This window comes from Tribolium castaneum, chromosome 10 (genome assembly GCF_031307605.1).
Source record: "Tribolium castaneum strain GA2 chromosome 10, icTriCast1.1, whole genome shotgun sequence".
NCBI classification, from domain to species: domain Eukaryota; kingdom Metazoa; phylum Arthropoda; class Insecta; order Coleoptera; family Tenebrionidae; genus Tribolium; species Tribolium castaneum.
In genome coordinates, this window is record NC_087403.1 from 4,202,313 (window position 1) to 4,215,573 (window position 13,261).

The 13,261-nt window shown below is 35.7% G+C and overlaps 3 protein-coding genes across 6 annotated transcripts; 2 read left to right on the forward strand and 1 right to left on the reverse strand.

Annotated features, from left to right (window-relative positions):
* Positions 1-148: 148 nt before the first annotated feature.
* Positions 149-2,811, reverse strand: LOC103313043 (protein scarlet-like). The gene is made up of 12 exons (NM_001320017.1): positions 2,629-2,811; positions 2,476-2,581; positions 2,383-2,431; positions 2,155-2,335; positions 1,955-2,104; positions 1,671-1,909; positions 1,468-1,623; positions 1,309-1,417; positions 1,038-1,259; positions 661-796; positions 413-619; positions 149-365 (listed from the first exon to the last, which is right to left on the reverse strand). The coding sequence occupies exons 1-12, from the start codon at positions 2,629-2,631 to the stop codon at positions 178-180; spliced, it is 1,746 nt and encodes a 581-aa protein (NP_001306946.1). The 5' UTR covers positions 2,632-2,811; the 3' UTR covers positions 149-177.
* An 831-nt stretch (positions 2,812-3,642) lies between these two features.
* Positions 3,643-5,332, forward strand: LOC662152 (FUN14 domain-containing protein 1). 2 transcript variants are annotated; one of them, XM_008195275.3, is made up of 4 exons: positions 3,643-3,812; positions 4,140-4,338; positions 4,392-4,587; positions 4,847-5,332. In XM_008195275.3, the coding sequence occupies exons 2-4, from the start codon at positions 4,181-4,183 to the stop codon at positions 5,024-5,026; spliced, it is 534 nt and encodes a 177-aa protein (XP_008193497.1). In that variant the 5' UTR covers positions 3,643-3,812; positions 4,140-4,180; the 3' UTR covers positions 5,027-5,332. The 2 variants fall into 2 exon arrangements, with proteins under 2 accessions (XP_008193497.1, XP_973362.2); XM_968269.4 differs by having other exon boundaries at positions 4,181-4,338.
* Positions 5,333-7,528: 2,196 nt separating this feature from the next.
* On the forward strand, positions 7,529-13,139 carry Ssdp (Sequence-specific single-stranded DNA-binding protein). Of its 3 annotated transcripts, none has more exons than XM_008195279.3 (12): positions 7,529-8,292; positions 8,511-8,583; positions 8,631-8,692; positions 8,748-8,832; positions 9,772-9,813; positions 10,437-10,523; positions 10,572-10,748; positions 10,835-10,883; positions 11,067-11,096; positions 11,462-11,658; positions 11,767-12,138; positions 12,484-13,139. In XM_008195279.3, exons 1-12 carry the CDS (start codon positions 8,237-8,239, stop codon positions 12,493-12,495), a joined length of 1,242 nt encoding a protein of 413 aa, XP_008193501.1. In that variant the 5' UTR covers positions 7,529-8,236; the 3' UTR covers positions 12,496-13,139. The 3 variants fall into 3 exon arrangements, with proteins under 3 accessions (XP_008193501.1, XP_008193499.1, XP_973397.1); XM_008195277.3 differs by having other exon boundaries at positions 7,535-8,292; positions 12,218-13,139; XM_968304.5 differs by lacking the exon at positions 11,067-11,096 and having other exon boundaries at positions 7,537-8,292; positions 12,218-13,139.
* Positions 13,140-13,261: the final 122 nt, after the last annotated feature.

Genomic DNA, 13,261 nt, shown 5'->3' on the forward strand with positions numbered 1-13,261 from the left:
ACAATTTTATAAAGTAGCCGCGGGATGCGAATCACGTGGTATGCGCCGTGGACTAAAGTGCATCCTCTGCACTGCCCCCACCACACCCACTGCGCAGCTAAGCCCCGCCCCTACCTATTTTATTGTTTCCAACAAATAAACACAATCATCTCATTAAATTATATTTTATTCAGATCATTACAGCGAAAGACTCATCTTTTTTCTTACGATTCCGGCAAATCCAAGCAAACAAAACACCGCTCCTAAAATATGTAGGAACAAAATGTTATAAGCCACAGTGTCGTAAGTTTTGTAAATGCCGTAACTTTGCAAAACTTCGCTAACGTTGTGATAACAGGGAATGGTCTGATTAAATGTGCATTCACCTAGAAAAAGTCTCTATTAATTTGCGTATATTTTTTACAATTTTTACCTATTTTGCCGACGTCTTTCCAAAACAGATTTGACAAACTATCAAAAGCGTAATAAAACGGTGAAATATATTTGATCCAGTTAAATGCCCCTTTCACCGAATCAACTTTAACTAACAAGCCGGAAAAAAGAAGAAGTATAAATTCCAGTGGACCCAAAAATAGGTCCACATGTTCAATGGTTGAAAACGTTGCTGAAAATGCTAGACCTATGAAACGGTAACAAGAAATCTATATACAACACATATACCTAAACTAGATGAAACTATAGAGACTAAGAACGCCACATATGTCATTTTGAGCCACAAACAAAATCCATGTAACACGTTTGAAAACATAAACAAGATTCCTAAGCAAATCATATTGGTCACTATTGAAAGTGGTATCTGAAAAATATTAAATACACAATTATCTATTATTGTTGTTTTTGTGTCTGAATTTATTTTTTATATTTTTTTATAAATAAATATAAATAAAAAATATAAAATAAATATAAATTTTATAAATAGTTTTTTTTTATTTTCTTATTAAAATATTCATTTTTATGTTTCATAAAAATGAATATTTCGTTAAACGTACGACAGACATTCTCAATAAAACGATTGATTTTTCAATCTTCGCGCTCACCAAAGACAGTAGTTTTGCGATAAAGTACGCAAAAGTTGAATACAAGTTTTTTTCACGTAAAAATATGGCAACCTCTTCGGGAAAAATGTAGATAACTGCGTACATGTTAGTAAAAGTGAATTCTGTCCCACAGTAGGATAACAAACCCTGGATGCTTTGAATGGCATCTTGGCCACTAAATGTGACTTCCGAATAAAATATCGAAATAATAAGGATTTGCATCTGAAAAGTGGAAAATAAAATTGTTCAAACGCTTTGTAATATGCATTACCATTGAATAAAAGTAAGTTCCCAAATTAATGATTTTGTTTCTCTTCGTATTTAAGTAACATCTCCACAACAGCCACTTCAGGTCGTAAAAAATACAATTTTTGGTTTGTCTAAAAGAAATTACAACGTCAATTTTTCAACGCAATTAAGTATTTGTTACTTTTTTAGGAATAAATTATCGAAATGTACATGATTTTGCGGTTCGCGATTTTTTTGCGTTTTATAAACAAGTTCCATTTTAGAAACATCTTCTTTAGTGAGACAATTAATATAAAATTCGGCGGGATTGAATGCCTTTGGGCAGTGCAAATTCAAACTGAAAATTGATATAAATAATGACGAAGCCACGAAAACTTAGTTTACTTATCAAAAAATAATTTAGATTCGTGTTTGCTTCCTTGAAACACTATTTTCCCCTCAGCCATGAGCGTAATGTTATCGAAATAGTGGAACAACTGTGAAGATGGCTGATGAATGGTTGCTAAAACAATTTTTCCTAAAGTTGCAATTGTTTTTAATTTTTCAAGGACCACGAACGCGTTGTAACTGTCGAGTCCTGTTGTGGGTTCATCGCAAAACAGTATAGAAGGATTACTAATTAACTAAAATTTGACAATTATTTTTGGAAAAAGTATAAAACCCGATACTTCTCCCGCCAGTGATAGTCTTCGTTTCTCACCACTTGACAATTTTTCTATCAAAGTGTCAGCATGCCGTTCCAGACTAAGCTCCGAGAGCTGCCGTTTGATAATAAAATTACGGGTTTTTTCGTTTTTGTCGCTGCATTGGAGCCCAGTCTAGAATAAATAACGGGATCACAAATAAATATTGTTTTTGTGAAAATTACTATGAACTGCAAGTGCTCGAAAACCGTTAAGCAGTTGGTAAAAATATCTTCCTGGTACAAATATCCCGATACGTTTCTTGCAGTTTCGTCCGAAATGGTCGTGTTATTGATTTTTAAAGAACCACTTTTTCGTTTACGGCGACCAGAAATTGAAGTTAAAAGGGTAGTTTTGCCGCATCCACTAGAAATTTCCAAATGTAAAAAATACGTAAGAATTATCAAAACCACCTGTTGCCCAGGATAACGTTTAGGGCACCACTCTCGACACTTCCTGACACTAAAATGATCAACTTGTATTAAGTTTGTTGAATAGGTGCTTACCATCTTCCAAAATAATTTTTTCGGTTAGTGTTGTTTTGCAAAAATTGTGCTTTTTTTCGGATACTTTAACATTTATATTGTGCCACGACAAAAAGAATTGTTGGGACTAGAATTCGTATAAATTATTTTAATTTATGTTTCACGTTTACGTACCATTATTCCTCGCTAAGTGGTTACAACGTCTATTACCTTATCAGACGAATTAACTTATGCGCACATTATCCGAATGCTTAATTAAATATTTAAAATTTTAGTGTAAGTAAATGTTGAAACAGGGTCAACTTCTATGTATATCTACTATTTTTCTATTCTCTATTTTGGATAAAACTATAAAACACCTTGACAAAAACTACGATAAGTCCACCATCAGATTATCACTGTTTGTTCCTATCGCTGTAAAAGGTAATCCAGCAATATAAAAATTAGAGGTATTAGGAACAGGATCTGGAAATAAATGAAAAAATATTTGTGGTTTTTTAAACTTTTAATTCTTAATTTTATTATTTAAGTAATTGTAATTATTTATTCTTCCAAACCAACAGTATAGATTTTAATTAGTTGTGCGAAAGTCCTTTCTTTTAATAAACTAAAAAAAGTGTGTTTTCGTCAAAAAAAGAATCGACCATTTTATTCGCATCGAAGGCGAAATCCCGTTCTGTGAGAAAGACCGGCCCTTAACCGGTTTATTGTCCCAGCAATGAGTAATTGACCAATAAAAATAGAAAAATCACCGCCTACTTGATCATCTGGTGCACAAAAAATTGCAAGACGATTGAAGCGTTTGTCATTGGATGTCGGGAGGGATATTACACTCCCAGCGGTAAACAGACCAATCATAAGGCGATTAAAACTGAGCAAAAAATTGTTCGTTGATTATTTCGTAAATGTCGGCCAAACCATTTGAAATTTGTACTAAATTAGGTCAAAAATCTTTATAACTTTTTAGTTATTAACTTGGGCATTAGAAACAAGTTATATTTTTATTTAAACAATTTAATAATCTTTGAGAAGCAAAAATAATAAATAATAAAGATAAACTGGGTGTTCCATTTATCTTTTTAAAATATTGAAGATGTAATAAATTTGGTCAAAAAAAAACACGCAAATTATAAAAGCACCATCTGTTTGTCGAAAAATTGCTCGGTAAGTTGCTACTTCTTGATAATTGCCAGCAGGTGGCGTGTAGGAAGTCCAAATCGCTATTTATATTTTCGTTATGTTCACCGGTGTTTTTGCGAAGCAAAAAATTAGGGTGTTTCGAAAATAATTTTGAAGTGCTTTTGGTAGATAGTTTTACTCGAACAGTTAGAAAATACGAAGTTTTTAGCTTGGTTTAGGTAAGTGTGCCTTTTTGGGTTCTTATAATGTTATGGTGCAATATTTCCATTGTCATCATCACCTATAAATAAGTATTAAACCACAAACAGCAGAGTATTTTTCACTTAGGGCCTTATTCCAAAAACGTACCTAACGTTTCAAGTAATCAGAAGTTTATTTTTGTCACAACAATTTCTCGTCTTGTTAAAATTTTTCTGCAGTATCTACTACTATAATACTATACTAGTAGTATAATATACTACTAGTACCTATGTTATACTCCTTGCATATCCTTGGGCCTTGTCTCCTGTCTCCAAGTGATTTGTGACCAAATATTTGCCTTTCAGAATGTAAGGTTATATACCTACGTCTCCATTTATATTCGTAGATGCCATTGAAGAAATTTGCAAAAAATCAGAATAACAAAAAGATTGTAAAAATGGATGATCCCGAGAATAAAGCAAAGTCGTTTATTGAAAAGTTCGTTGGAGACATTAGTAAATATTCCGCAACAAAACAAATTGCTTTGGGAACAACTAGTGGATGGTAAGTTGTATTTCCAATTGGTTTTATAAATAATAATGAAATCTTCTTTTAAGGGTGACTGGGTTTTTGGCTATGAGAGTCGGCAAAACCGCGGCCCTTGCACTGGGTGGCGGAATAATTTTGCTCGAAATAGCCAATGAGAAAGGCTACATTAAAATTAACTGGGATAAAGTACAAAAAAATCTAGACAAAGTTAGCGATAAAGTTGAGGAAAAAATGACCGGGCAAGCTCCAGGTTGGATGGACAAGGTATTGTTTTTCGTTTGTTGTTCTATTTTATTTAAAAATAACCAGGTAATGTAGGGAAAGAAATTACTGTTTGTACGTATTTTAGGTTGTGATATTTGCTCAAAGTCATACACCATTTACGAGTGGTTTTATTGGAGGCTTTCTTATTGGTGTAGCGTCACACTGAGATAACAACTGTTTTCTTGTTGCTCAATATTTGCTTATCTTCATTTTTAGTAGCCTAATCATTCCCTCCAAATTAAGACAAGCGTTTTAACAGGTCGAAAGATATGTGGATAAACAAGTTGATAAAGCAGAAAGCACCTTCAAAAAGAAACAGGGGGAGGCCCGGTCATGGTATTCGCGGCTAATGGGGGACTCCGAATGCCAGCTTAAGGAGGTTCACATTTTCTTAGTCTCTTTTGTTGCCGGCATGGCCATTGGGATCGGCACTGCTTGAATCCACTATTGTTCTACTCAGTGTGTTAAATTATGTATTAAAACGCTAGGACTGTAATAACTTATAACAATGTAATGAAAATACTTCAAGTTATTATTCTCATCTAAGTAGTAATGTAAGTTGGAAAGGTTGAGCCGAACTAGTTATAAAAAACAATATGTAATAATTTTAAACCTGTTATCATTATTTATTTAGTAGCCAATAAACCAAACGTATTTGTAAGTATTATTTCATTCGATCAACATTTTTATACAGGCTAAGATTCTGTACAAGTTGGGTTGAAAATTAAAAATAGGATAGACATGATCCTTGTTATTTTTATTGAAACCTGGTGACCACCCAGAAAATATCACCAAATTTAGTCGAAAATGACCAAAAATTTACCTAGTTTATTCAGCAAAAACTCAAATTTTCTTAAAAAGTAAGCCAATAAATCACAGAATTATGTCAAAAATTACATTATTTCTGAAAATTGAAACACGTTTTTAGACCAAAAATTAAGTTTCTCTCCCCTGTTTTTGTTGAATAAAAACGAAAAAAATTACCAAAGTTGGACGGAAATAACAAAAAATACCTTTTCTACGGGTTTATTTAGCAAAAACTCAAATGTAGCGCAAAATTTCTTAAAAAGTAAGCCAGTAAACAGAATTATGTCAAATGACAAATTCTGAAGATTTAAACACGTTTTTAGAACAAAATCAATTTTTTTTCCTTGTTTTTATTAAGATAGAACGAAAATATCACAAAATTTGGTCGGAAATGACAAAAAAAAACAGAGTGTGTCTTAAGTTGTACCAACTTTGAGAATGATAGTTATTGCCAAATAATACCGAGTTTTACGACAAAACTATTTGAAAATGTTTTTTTTTGGTCTAAGCCTATGTAAAATGATCTGGGGAATCGAATGGCGTCGAGAAAATCGTCAAATTCCCAATAGTTTTTTAGTTATGAATTTTTTAAAATTTTACCAATTTTTGCTTTTATTTGCAATTTTTTCGAAAACTGTAAGTCGGAGAACAATGATCTTTTTTTAAAAAGATAGATAATTAAAAGAGCTTTCCAACGATAATACAATAGTTCTAATAGTTCTGGAGTTATTGCTCGATACATGATCCGGGTACCCGAAATCGGCCAAAATTTCGACAAACATTGAAAAAATCGAACAAATGAACTTTTTTAGACTTTAACAACTCTAGTGGGTTGTTAAGACATATAAAAGCCCATAAAACTTTGCTAGAGTAAAATTAAAAATTTTTTATTCATTTTTATGAAGGTATTTGCCTTGACCATTAATTTTTTTTATTTTCTCAATTACGACTAAACTATTTGAAAAAGTAGAACTATTTTCATTCCTACCCTTGCAAAATAATCCGGGGAATCGATTGGCATCGAGAAAACTGCCAAATTCCCAATAGTTTTTTGGTTATGAATTTTTAAAATTTTACCTATTTTTGCTTTTATTTGCAATTTTCTCGAAAACTATAAGTCGGAGAACAATGATCTTTTTTTAAAATGATAGATAATTAAAAGAGCTTTCCAACGATAATACACCTCATAGGGTTATCCCTAATAGTTCCGGAGTTATTGCTCGATAAATGATCCGGGTACCCGAAATCGGCCAAAATCTTGACAAAAATTGAAAAAATCAAACATCAAAAAATCGAACAAATGAACTTTTTTAGACTTGTAACAACTCTAGTGGGTTGTTAAGATTTATAAAAGCCAATAAAACTTTGCTAGAGTAAAATTAAAATTTCTTTTTTCATTTTCATGAAGGTATTTGCCTTGACCATTAATTTTTTTTATTTTCTCAATTACGACTAAACTATTTGAAAAAGTAGAACTATTTCCATCCCTACCCATGCAAAATGATCCGGGGAATCGATTGGCATCGAGAAAACTGCCAAATTCCCAATAGTTTTTTAGTTATGAATTTTTTAAAATTTTACCAATTTTTGCTTTTATTTGCAATTTTCTCGAAAACTATTAATCGGAGAACAATGATCTTTTTTTGAAAAAGAGAGATAATTAAAAGAGCTTTCCAACGGTAGTAAACTTCATAGGCTTATTACTCCATAAATGTTCCAGGTACCGAAAATTTCGAAAAATCATGTACTCAAAAATCAAAATTTTTAACTTTTTTGCACATTTCACAACTCCAGAGGGTTGTAGGGGCACAAAACTTTGCTAGGGCGAGTTCAATTTTTTTTTTGTTTTTTTGAAGGTTTTAATTATTGTATAATCTGTGACTGCGCGCTGAAAAGTAGTACTGCGCCAAATTTGAAATTTCTTAGATTTTGCTTGTACTATTGTAATTCGAGACTTTAAGTTAAAACAACAATAAGGGTTTGACGTCAGTCCGACGCACTTTATTTTGATATTTTTTATCAAAACATGATAGTGTGTAAATACGCAAAGTAGCATTTTTCCCAAGCTATGGACGCGAGATTTGGAAGCGACTTTCACCACAAAAGGGCCAGTTCAGTTAATAGTGGGTCCCCACGTGGGTAATCGGCCTGGACGAGTGAATTTCGCTTCATTTTCGCTTTTCCAAGGTTTGTGTGGGGCACACGAATGTTGTGGATTTTTGGCTTTTGTACATTTTGCGTTTACCATCGAGTCCCGCCCCCTTGTTATGCGCAAACGTCAAATATCGGTACATCAAGTCATCAAGAAGGTCCACGGTTGCCAGGGTGATCGTGGAGTTAATTGTATGTTGTGGCTATTTGGCCGAAAAAGCAATCGCAAAAGCAGCTTTTCCCTCCAAAATTGGCCAGAACCGGCGCTCGGAAGGTGCCCGATGTGCGTGGGGTTGAATGTGCGAATTGCGCCAATTCCTTCCGGAAATCAAATTATTGGAAGAGAGTGATTATGGTAACGTGTTATGGCAACATAGGCTACGGGACAGTGGCGCGTGCGCAATCGGGAGTATTTTAGTGAGAATTTTGAGTGCGGCGTCGAAAGAATTTAATGTGTGTATTGTTGCGTTTTCGATGTGCGTGTTTGTTGGCAAGTTGTAGATATTTCCAAGTGATGTTAATTGGGGAAAAGTAATCTGGCTGCGGTGAAGTTGAACCGGCCGGATTACCATGAACTGGATCTCTCGTCATATAGAACCAGCGTGTTCGCTCAAATAGTTAATTTTTAAGTAATAATATATTTAATTGTATGTAGGTTAAATTCAGCTCTGTGTTCCTTTGTATTTTAAAAATGTACGCGAAAGGAAAGGGATCAACAGTGCCGTCCGATGCACAAGCACGAGAAAAGTAAGCTCACTTGCCCCCCATACCTCTAACTCCACCAATTTTTATTCAATCCATTCTCACGTATTTGCCTCAAACATCGCGACAATTGCCAAAGACGTACCCACGTGGCGGTGATTGTTTATGTGATTGTCTTTGCTCTGTCAACAGTCCCGCTAATCCATTTTTCAAAAATTTTCACCCGAATTTTAAACCCAAAACTGACTCTAGCTATTGTGCAGGTTGGCATTATACGTATATGAATATTTACTTCACGTTGGTGCACAAAAGGCCGCACAAACATTTCTTTCAGAGGTGAGTTCTGTCAGTTTCGTGATTGTTGAAAACAAATCGGATTATAGATTCGGTGGGAGAAGAATATAACGTTAGGAGAGCCCCCTGGATTTTTGCACTCTTGGTGGTGGTGAGACAGTTAAATTTTGTTTAGAAACGATTTTTATTGAGGAGAGTGTTTTTAGTGTATTTTGGGATTTATATTGCGCCGCTCCAGAAAGGAGGGATACCTGCGAGCATTCATCAGAAGCTAAAGCTTTTCATGATTATGTGAGTATATCTTCCTTCTAATTCCATATCCTGGTTCTGTGTTGCTAGTACAGCGGTTGTCCTTTGTGGATCAATACTCCAGGTTGGAGCATGGCAACGCTGCTTTAAGTACGCATTTCTATTCGCCGGTTTTATTATTTGGTTTTATAAGCACTGATACAAAATTCAGCGCGAAAATCCACCAACGGGCTTTGTTTATAACATTTTCTCTCACAATCGACAAACATTATTAATGCGCAAATTATTTATTATAAAAATTTTAATTTGTTTCACTTGAACATGAACGAACATTTTTTTTTAAACAATGATTTTAAAAAAATGATCCTGACCTGTTAATGACTTCTAAACAAATAAAGGCTAGTCAAGAAAAAAAGTTTTTTATTTCAAAGAAGCGTGAAATATTAAAAGTAGGTTGGGACTAAAAATTATTTTTTTTAATATCAAAGGTTGTGCCAGAAATTTCATACAAGGCCTGGCAGTCTTAATTTTGTCCCTGGAATTATTAAAACAAGTGTTACGTCCGATTTTTTCAAACAGAGAAGGTAAACAAGTGACAAGAAGCACCTTCCCTCTGTGATTCAACTAAACATATGGAAATATTTTGTAATCACTAATCAGGCGTTGGTGTTTTTACTGCGTGTCGTGCACTTGTAAATAAACAATTCTTTTGCCGAAAGATTCGCTTTACGTAATTGTTTTAGACCAAAACTAGATCCTTTGATTGGGAGTGAAAATTCCTCCCGCAATGTGGGACCAAGGTTATAATTGTTATGATGTTCTATTCTGACTATTATATTTATCGACAAAAATAAACACATTTATTTTAAGTCGGGTATGCCCTACGATCACGACAGTTTTCCACGTAATTATCGAATGTTTTTGAGGCGCGTCATTTGTTTGCGGCTAAAACTTGTTATTAATTTGTTTTTCCTATTTTAGGGCTTTGTAAATTCTGGGTATGGAGTTAATGGCATTGCACATGTGAGTATTTATCTGATTTATATTTTTATTCTTTAGTGGAAGTAACAAAAAACTGAATATTACGTGATATGAAGATGTGTCCATTTTTACGTTGGCACCACCAACACTACTTATAGTATTGCATTATATTTTTTGTCATATTACGCATAGAGCAAAATTAAGGAAACTTAAATATTTCTTATCAAACTAATAATTTTCTGTACACATTTTTTCGTTGGACACTAAACAAGCTGAGTTATGTTTGGTTTTTTCCTAAGACTTTCGGAACCTTCAACTCAAATAATCTTTAGCTAGCTGTTTTAGTGTGGAAAAGCGGCCAGAATCAAAACTTTTCGTGAAGATACGGAAGACATCAGGAATAGCGGATAGGCTTCCACTATTGACCATTGGTAGAGTAACATCTACATTTGTTGGTTGTTATTTAAGTTGTTATTATTTGTCTGTTACTGTGTTGAAATTTACACGACATATTCAATGTACAGAAAAGTTTCCTTTATTTTGTTTATGGGTATTGTGTACATGTGCCGTGATTTGAAATGGTGTGGCATAGTTGTAGTGTAGTTAAAATTATGCCACATAATTTTGAGTCAGCTCGATATATACTATATGTGTTTTAAATTTAGAACACTGGCCCAGCACCAAGTCCGTTGGGACAAATGCCTCCAGCTGACGGAATGCCTGGAGGTCCCATACCGCCAGGATTTTTTCCAGTAAGTGTTTTTCCTTTTTTTTGTACAGTTTCAACATTTATTATTTAGAATTCAACGATGAGGCCGTCACCACCCACACACCCTTCAAGCCAACCCTCTCCCCATTCACAGCCGCCTCCACCTCACACACAAATGATGTCGGCGCAACCTTTCATGGGTCCCCGGTATCCGGCAGGTCCTAGACCGGGTGTAAGGATGCCCCAAATCGCGAGCGATTTTAACGGAGTATGTATCAGCACTAAGCATTGCTCATATTTGTTAATTTCCATTCTTAATTGTAACTCATTGTCATTAACGTTGTATATTTAAAGCCCCCCGGACAGCCAATGATGCCCAATAATATGGATCCGACGAGACAAGGTAAAAGTCGTTGTTTACCCGTTATTCAATAAAATTGGATTGACTCATAATAACATTTAATATTTACAAAATTAATAATATTAATATCGATAGAGTAGTAATGATTATAACATACAAGAATTGCACAAGCATGAAGCAAAATTCATGATATGCCTCATGTAATGCATCTATTTCTGTCTCCAGGTGAAGGCGGAGAATTTGTAGGTTGGCAAGGTAGGCAATGCGCTCCTTCACCATCACACATCCATACGCATACACTTTACTTGCTTTGCTCGTTACGGGGTGATCTAACACTGCCATGTCCTCATTTTTCGAGTACCTTTCTTAATAAGCTAGCTAGTTTTAGATTACCCTAACTGTGTTTCGGATTATTTTATTGACACCTAGTCAGGTCAGGTCAAGTCAAGTTACTTGACCAGCCACCGCAAATAGGCGTCAATAATGGAATTTTGAACACGTATATGTATATACATCTATACCTATAATATCAATGGAAGTCATTGGTGCTGGCATGCTGGTGTCGTACGTGCGAACAACTCCACTTACAATAAATATGTAAATAGCCGTTTGTTTGATAGGCCCCCCGGGAATGAACCCAATGAATCGAATGAACCCTCCCAGAGGACCTTCAATGGGGCCGCTAGGCCCCGGGACCTACGGTCCCAGTTTACGGGGCCCACCACCTAATAGCAGTCTAGGACCTGGTGGCCCCATGCCCCCCATGTCCATGACGGGCCCCGGCGGACGGCCGCAGTGGCAGCCCAACACGTCTACAGTAAGTCACTGCACAATTACAGCGGAACTTGTAATTAAAGCTGTGTTTATAATATTTGTTAACTACGAAAGTATGAGCAAGTTAAAAAGCTAGGCATGTGTGTTTCAGCCAATGAACTATTCTTCCTCGTCGCCTGGCAACTACGGGGGCCCGCCGGGGTCGGCTGGGCCGCCGGGCCCCGGAACCCCGATAATGCCGAGCCCGCAAGATTCGTCGAACTCGGGCGGCGAGAACATGTACACGTTAATGAAGCCGGCGGTTGGCGGAAACATGCCTGGAGAGTTCCAGATGGGTGGTGGGCCCGAAGGAGGGCCGATGGGTCCCATGGGCCCGAATTCGATGGGTCCAGTGCTGAACGGTGACGGAATGGACGGAATGAAGAATTCGCCGGCGAATGGAGGCCCAGGAACACCGCGAGAGGACAGCGGTAGCGGAATGGGCGACTACAACTTAGGGGGATTTGGAGGACCGGGAGAAAACGTGAGTTTCAAACGCAGTGGCCGGTGCTTACGCTTTGTAGACTGACACACTTAACCACTAAAGGTCGCTTTCCTTGCAGGACCAAACGGAATCGGCTGCTATTTTGAAAATAAAAGAGAGCATGCAAGAGGAGGCCAAGAGGTTTGAGAAAGACTCGGACCACCCTGAGTATTTCATACAATAACTCCCTCGCTGGCCTCTTTGGCTGGTGGACGCCTTTATTCCTACCTAACCTGTACTAACCCGGGCGGTGGTCTTGTCAGCTCTTCCTGCCCTCATCGTTGCGAGCTCGCCAATTTTCAACTGTTTGACTACTACTAGTCATGAATGTTTTCTGTTTTGCAGATTTTCCTTTGAAAGCTGAATATACGATACGAAGATAAGGACATTGTGTGGCTGTACTTTGGTGTAATAAATTTTCGAGTTCCTGATACCTACTTGTCCACCAGTCTAGGCTAGGTTGGATGTATTCACGGCGTTCTGTGTTTATTCTATACTAAGTACTACTTGCATGTGTCTACATTCCTCCACGGAGCAGGTTGCAGATACTGTAGAGCAGCAATGATTATTGTTTGACATAATACACATTGTAGTTTTTTTTATAAATATTTATGGAAGATAAGATTTTCAGTCATTACTAATCCTCATTCTATAATCTGCTCCGACCTATAATGTTTCTTCACCTTTTTATGTGTACATGCAATAGACAAGTGCAAAAGGAGTTTGCTCCTCTATTAAAATATTATGTTTTATCTGTAATTTCTCAAAAAGCAACTTAATTCGTATGTATGTCATATACAATAAGTTCGATTTTTAATTTGATTCATTAATTTATATATTTTGTTCTTAATATATTTACACATATATTTAAAAGATTAGATTATTTTATGAATGAATGATGCGTGATAAATATTCTGATGAACTGGATAAATAACATTGTGCAAGTGAGTTCTTTATCTATATTGCTTTTTTTTGTATGGTTTATTAAATATTAAAAGGTTCATAGTTAGTTTTGTTTTACACCCCCTCAACCTCCAAAATCCTATCACTTACCACTCAGTAAATACATATCTATGGATATTAGGAACGATTTATTTTTTAGCGTAAATTTCAAAAATTTTCA

What these genes read in the sequence shown, in the direction of transcription:
- LOC103313043 (NM_001320017.1), bottom strand. An exon ending in AACGTTATCCTGGGCAACAG is followed by an intron (nt 2,336 to 2,382) that starts GTGGTTTTGATA and finishes GGAAATTTCTAG; the next exon opens with TGGATGCGGCAAAACTACCC. An exon ending in TCGAGCACTTGCAGTTCATA is followed by an intron (nt 2,105 to 2,154) that starts GTAATTTTCACA and finishes TATTTATTCTAG; the next exon opens with ACTGGGCTCCAATGCAGCGA.
- LOC662152 (XM_008195275.3), top strand. Translation starts at nt 4,181, where the DNA reads ATGCCATTGAAGAAATTTGCAAAAAATCAGAATAACAAAAAGATTGTA. An exon ending in TTGGGAACAACTAGTGGATG is followed by an intron (nt 4,339 to 4,391) that starts GTAAGTTGTATT and finishes TCTTCTTTTAAG; the next exon opens with GGTGACTGGGTTTTTGGCTA. An exon ending in CTCCAGGTTGGATGGACAAG is followed by an intron (nt 4,588 to 4,846) that starts GTATTGTTTTTC and finishes GCGTTTTAACAG; the next exon opens with GTCGAAAGATATGTGGATAA.
- Ssdp (XM_008195277.3), top strand. Translation starts at nt 8,237, where the DNA reads ATGTACGCGAAAGGAAAGGGATCAACAGTGCCGTCCGATGCACAAGCA. An exon ending in CTAAAGCTTTTCATGATTAT is followed by an intron (nt 8,833 to 9,771) that starts GTGAGTATATCT and finishes TTCCTATTTTAG; the next exon opens with GGCTTTGTAAATTCTGGGTA. An exon ending in TTGGAGGACCGGGAGAAAAC is followed by an intron (nt 12,139 to 12,217) that starts GTGAGTTTCAAA and finishes CTTTCCTTGCAG; the next exon opens with GACCAAACGGAATCGGCTGC.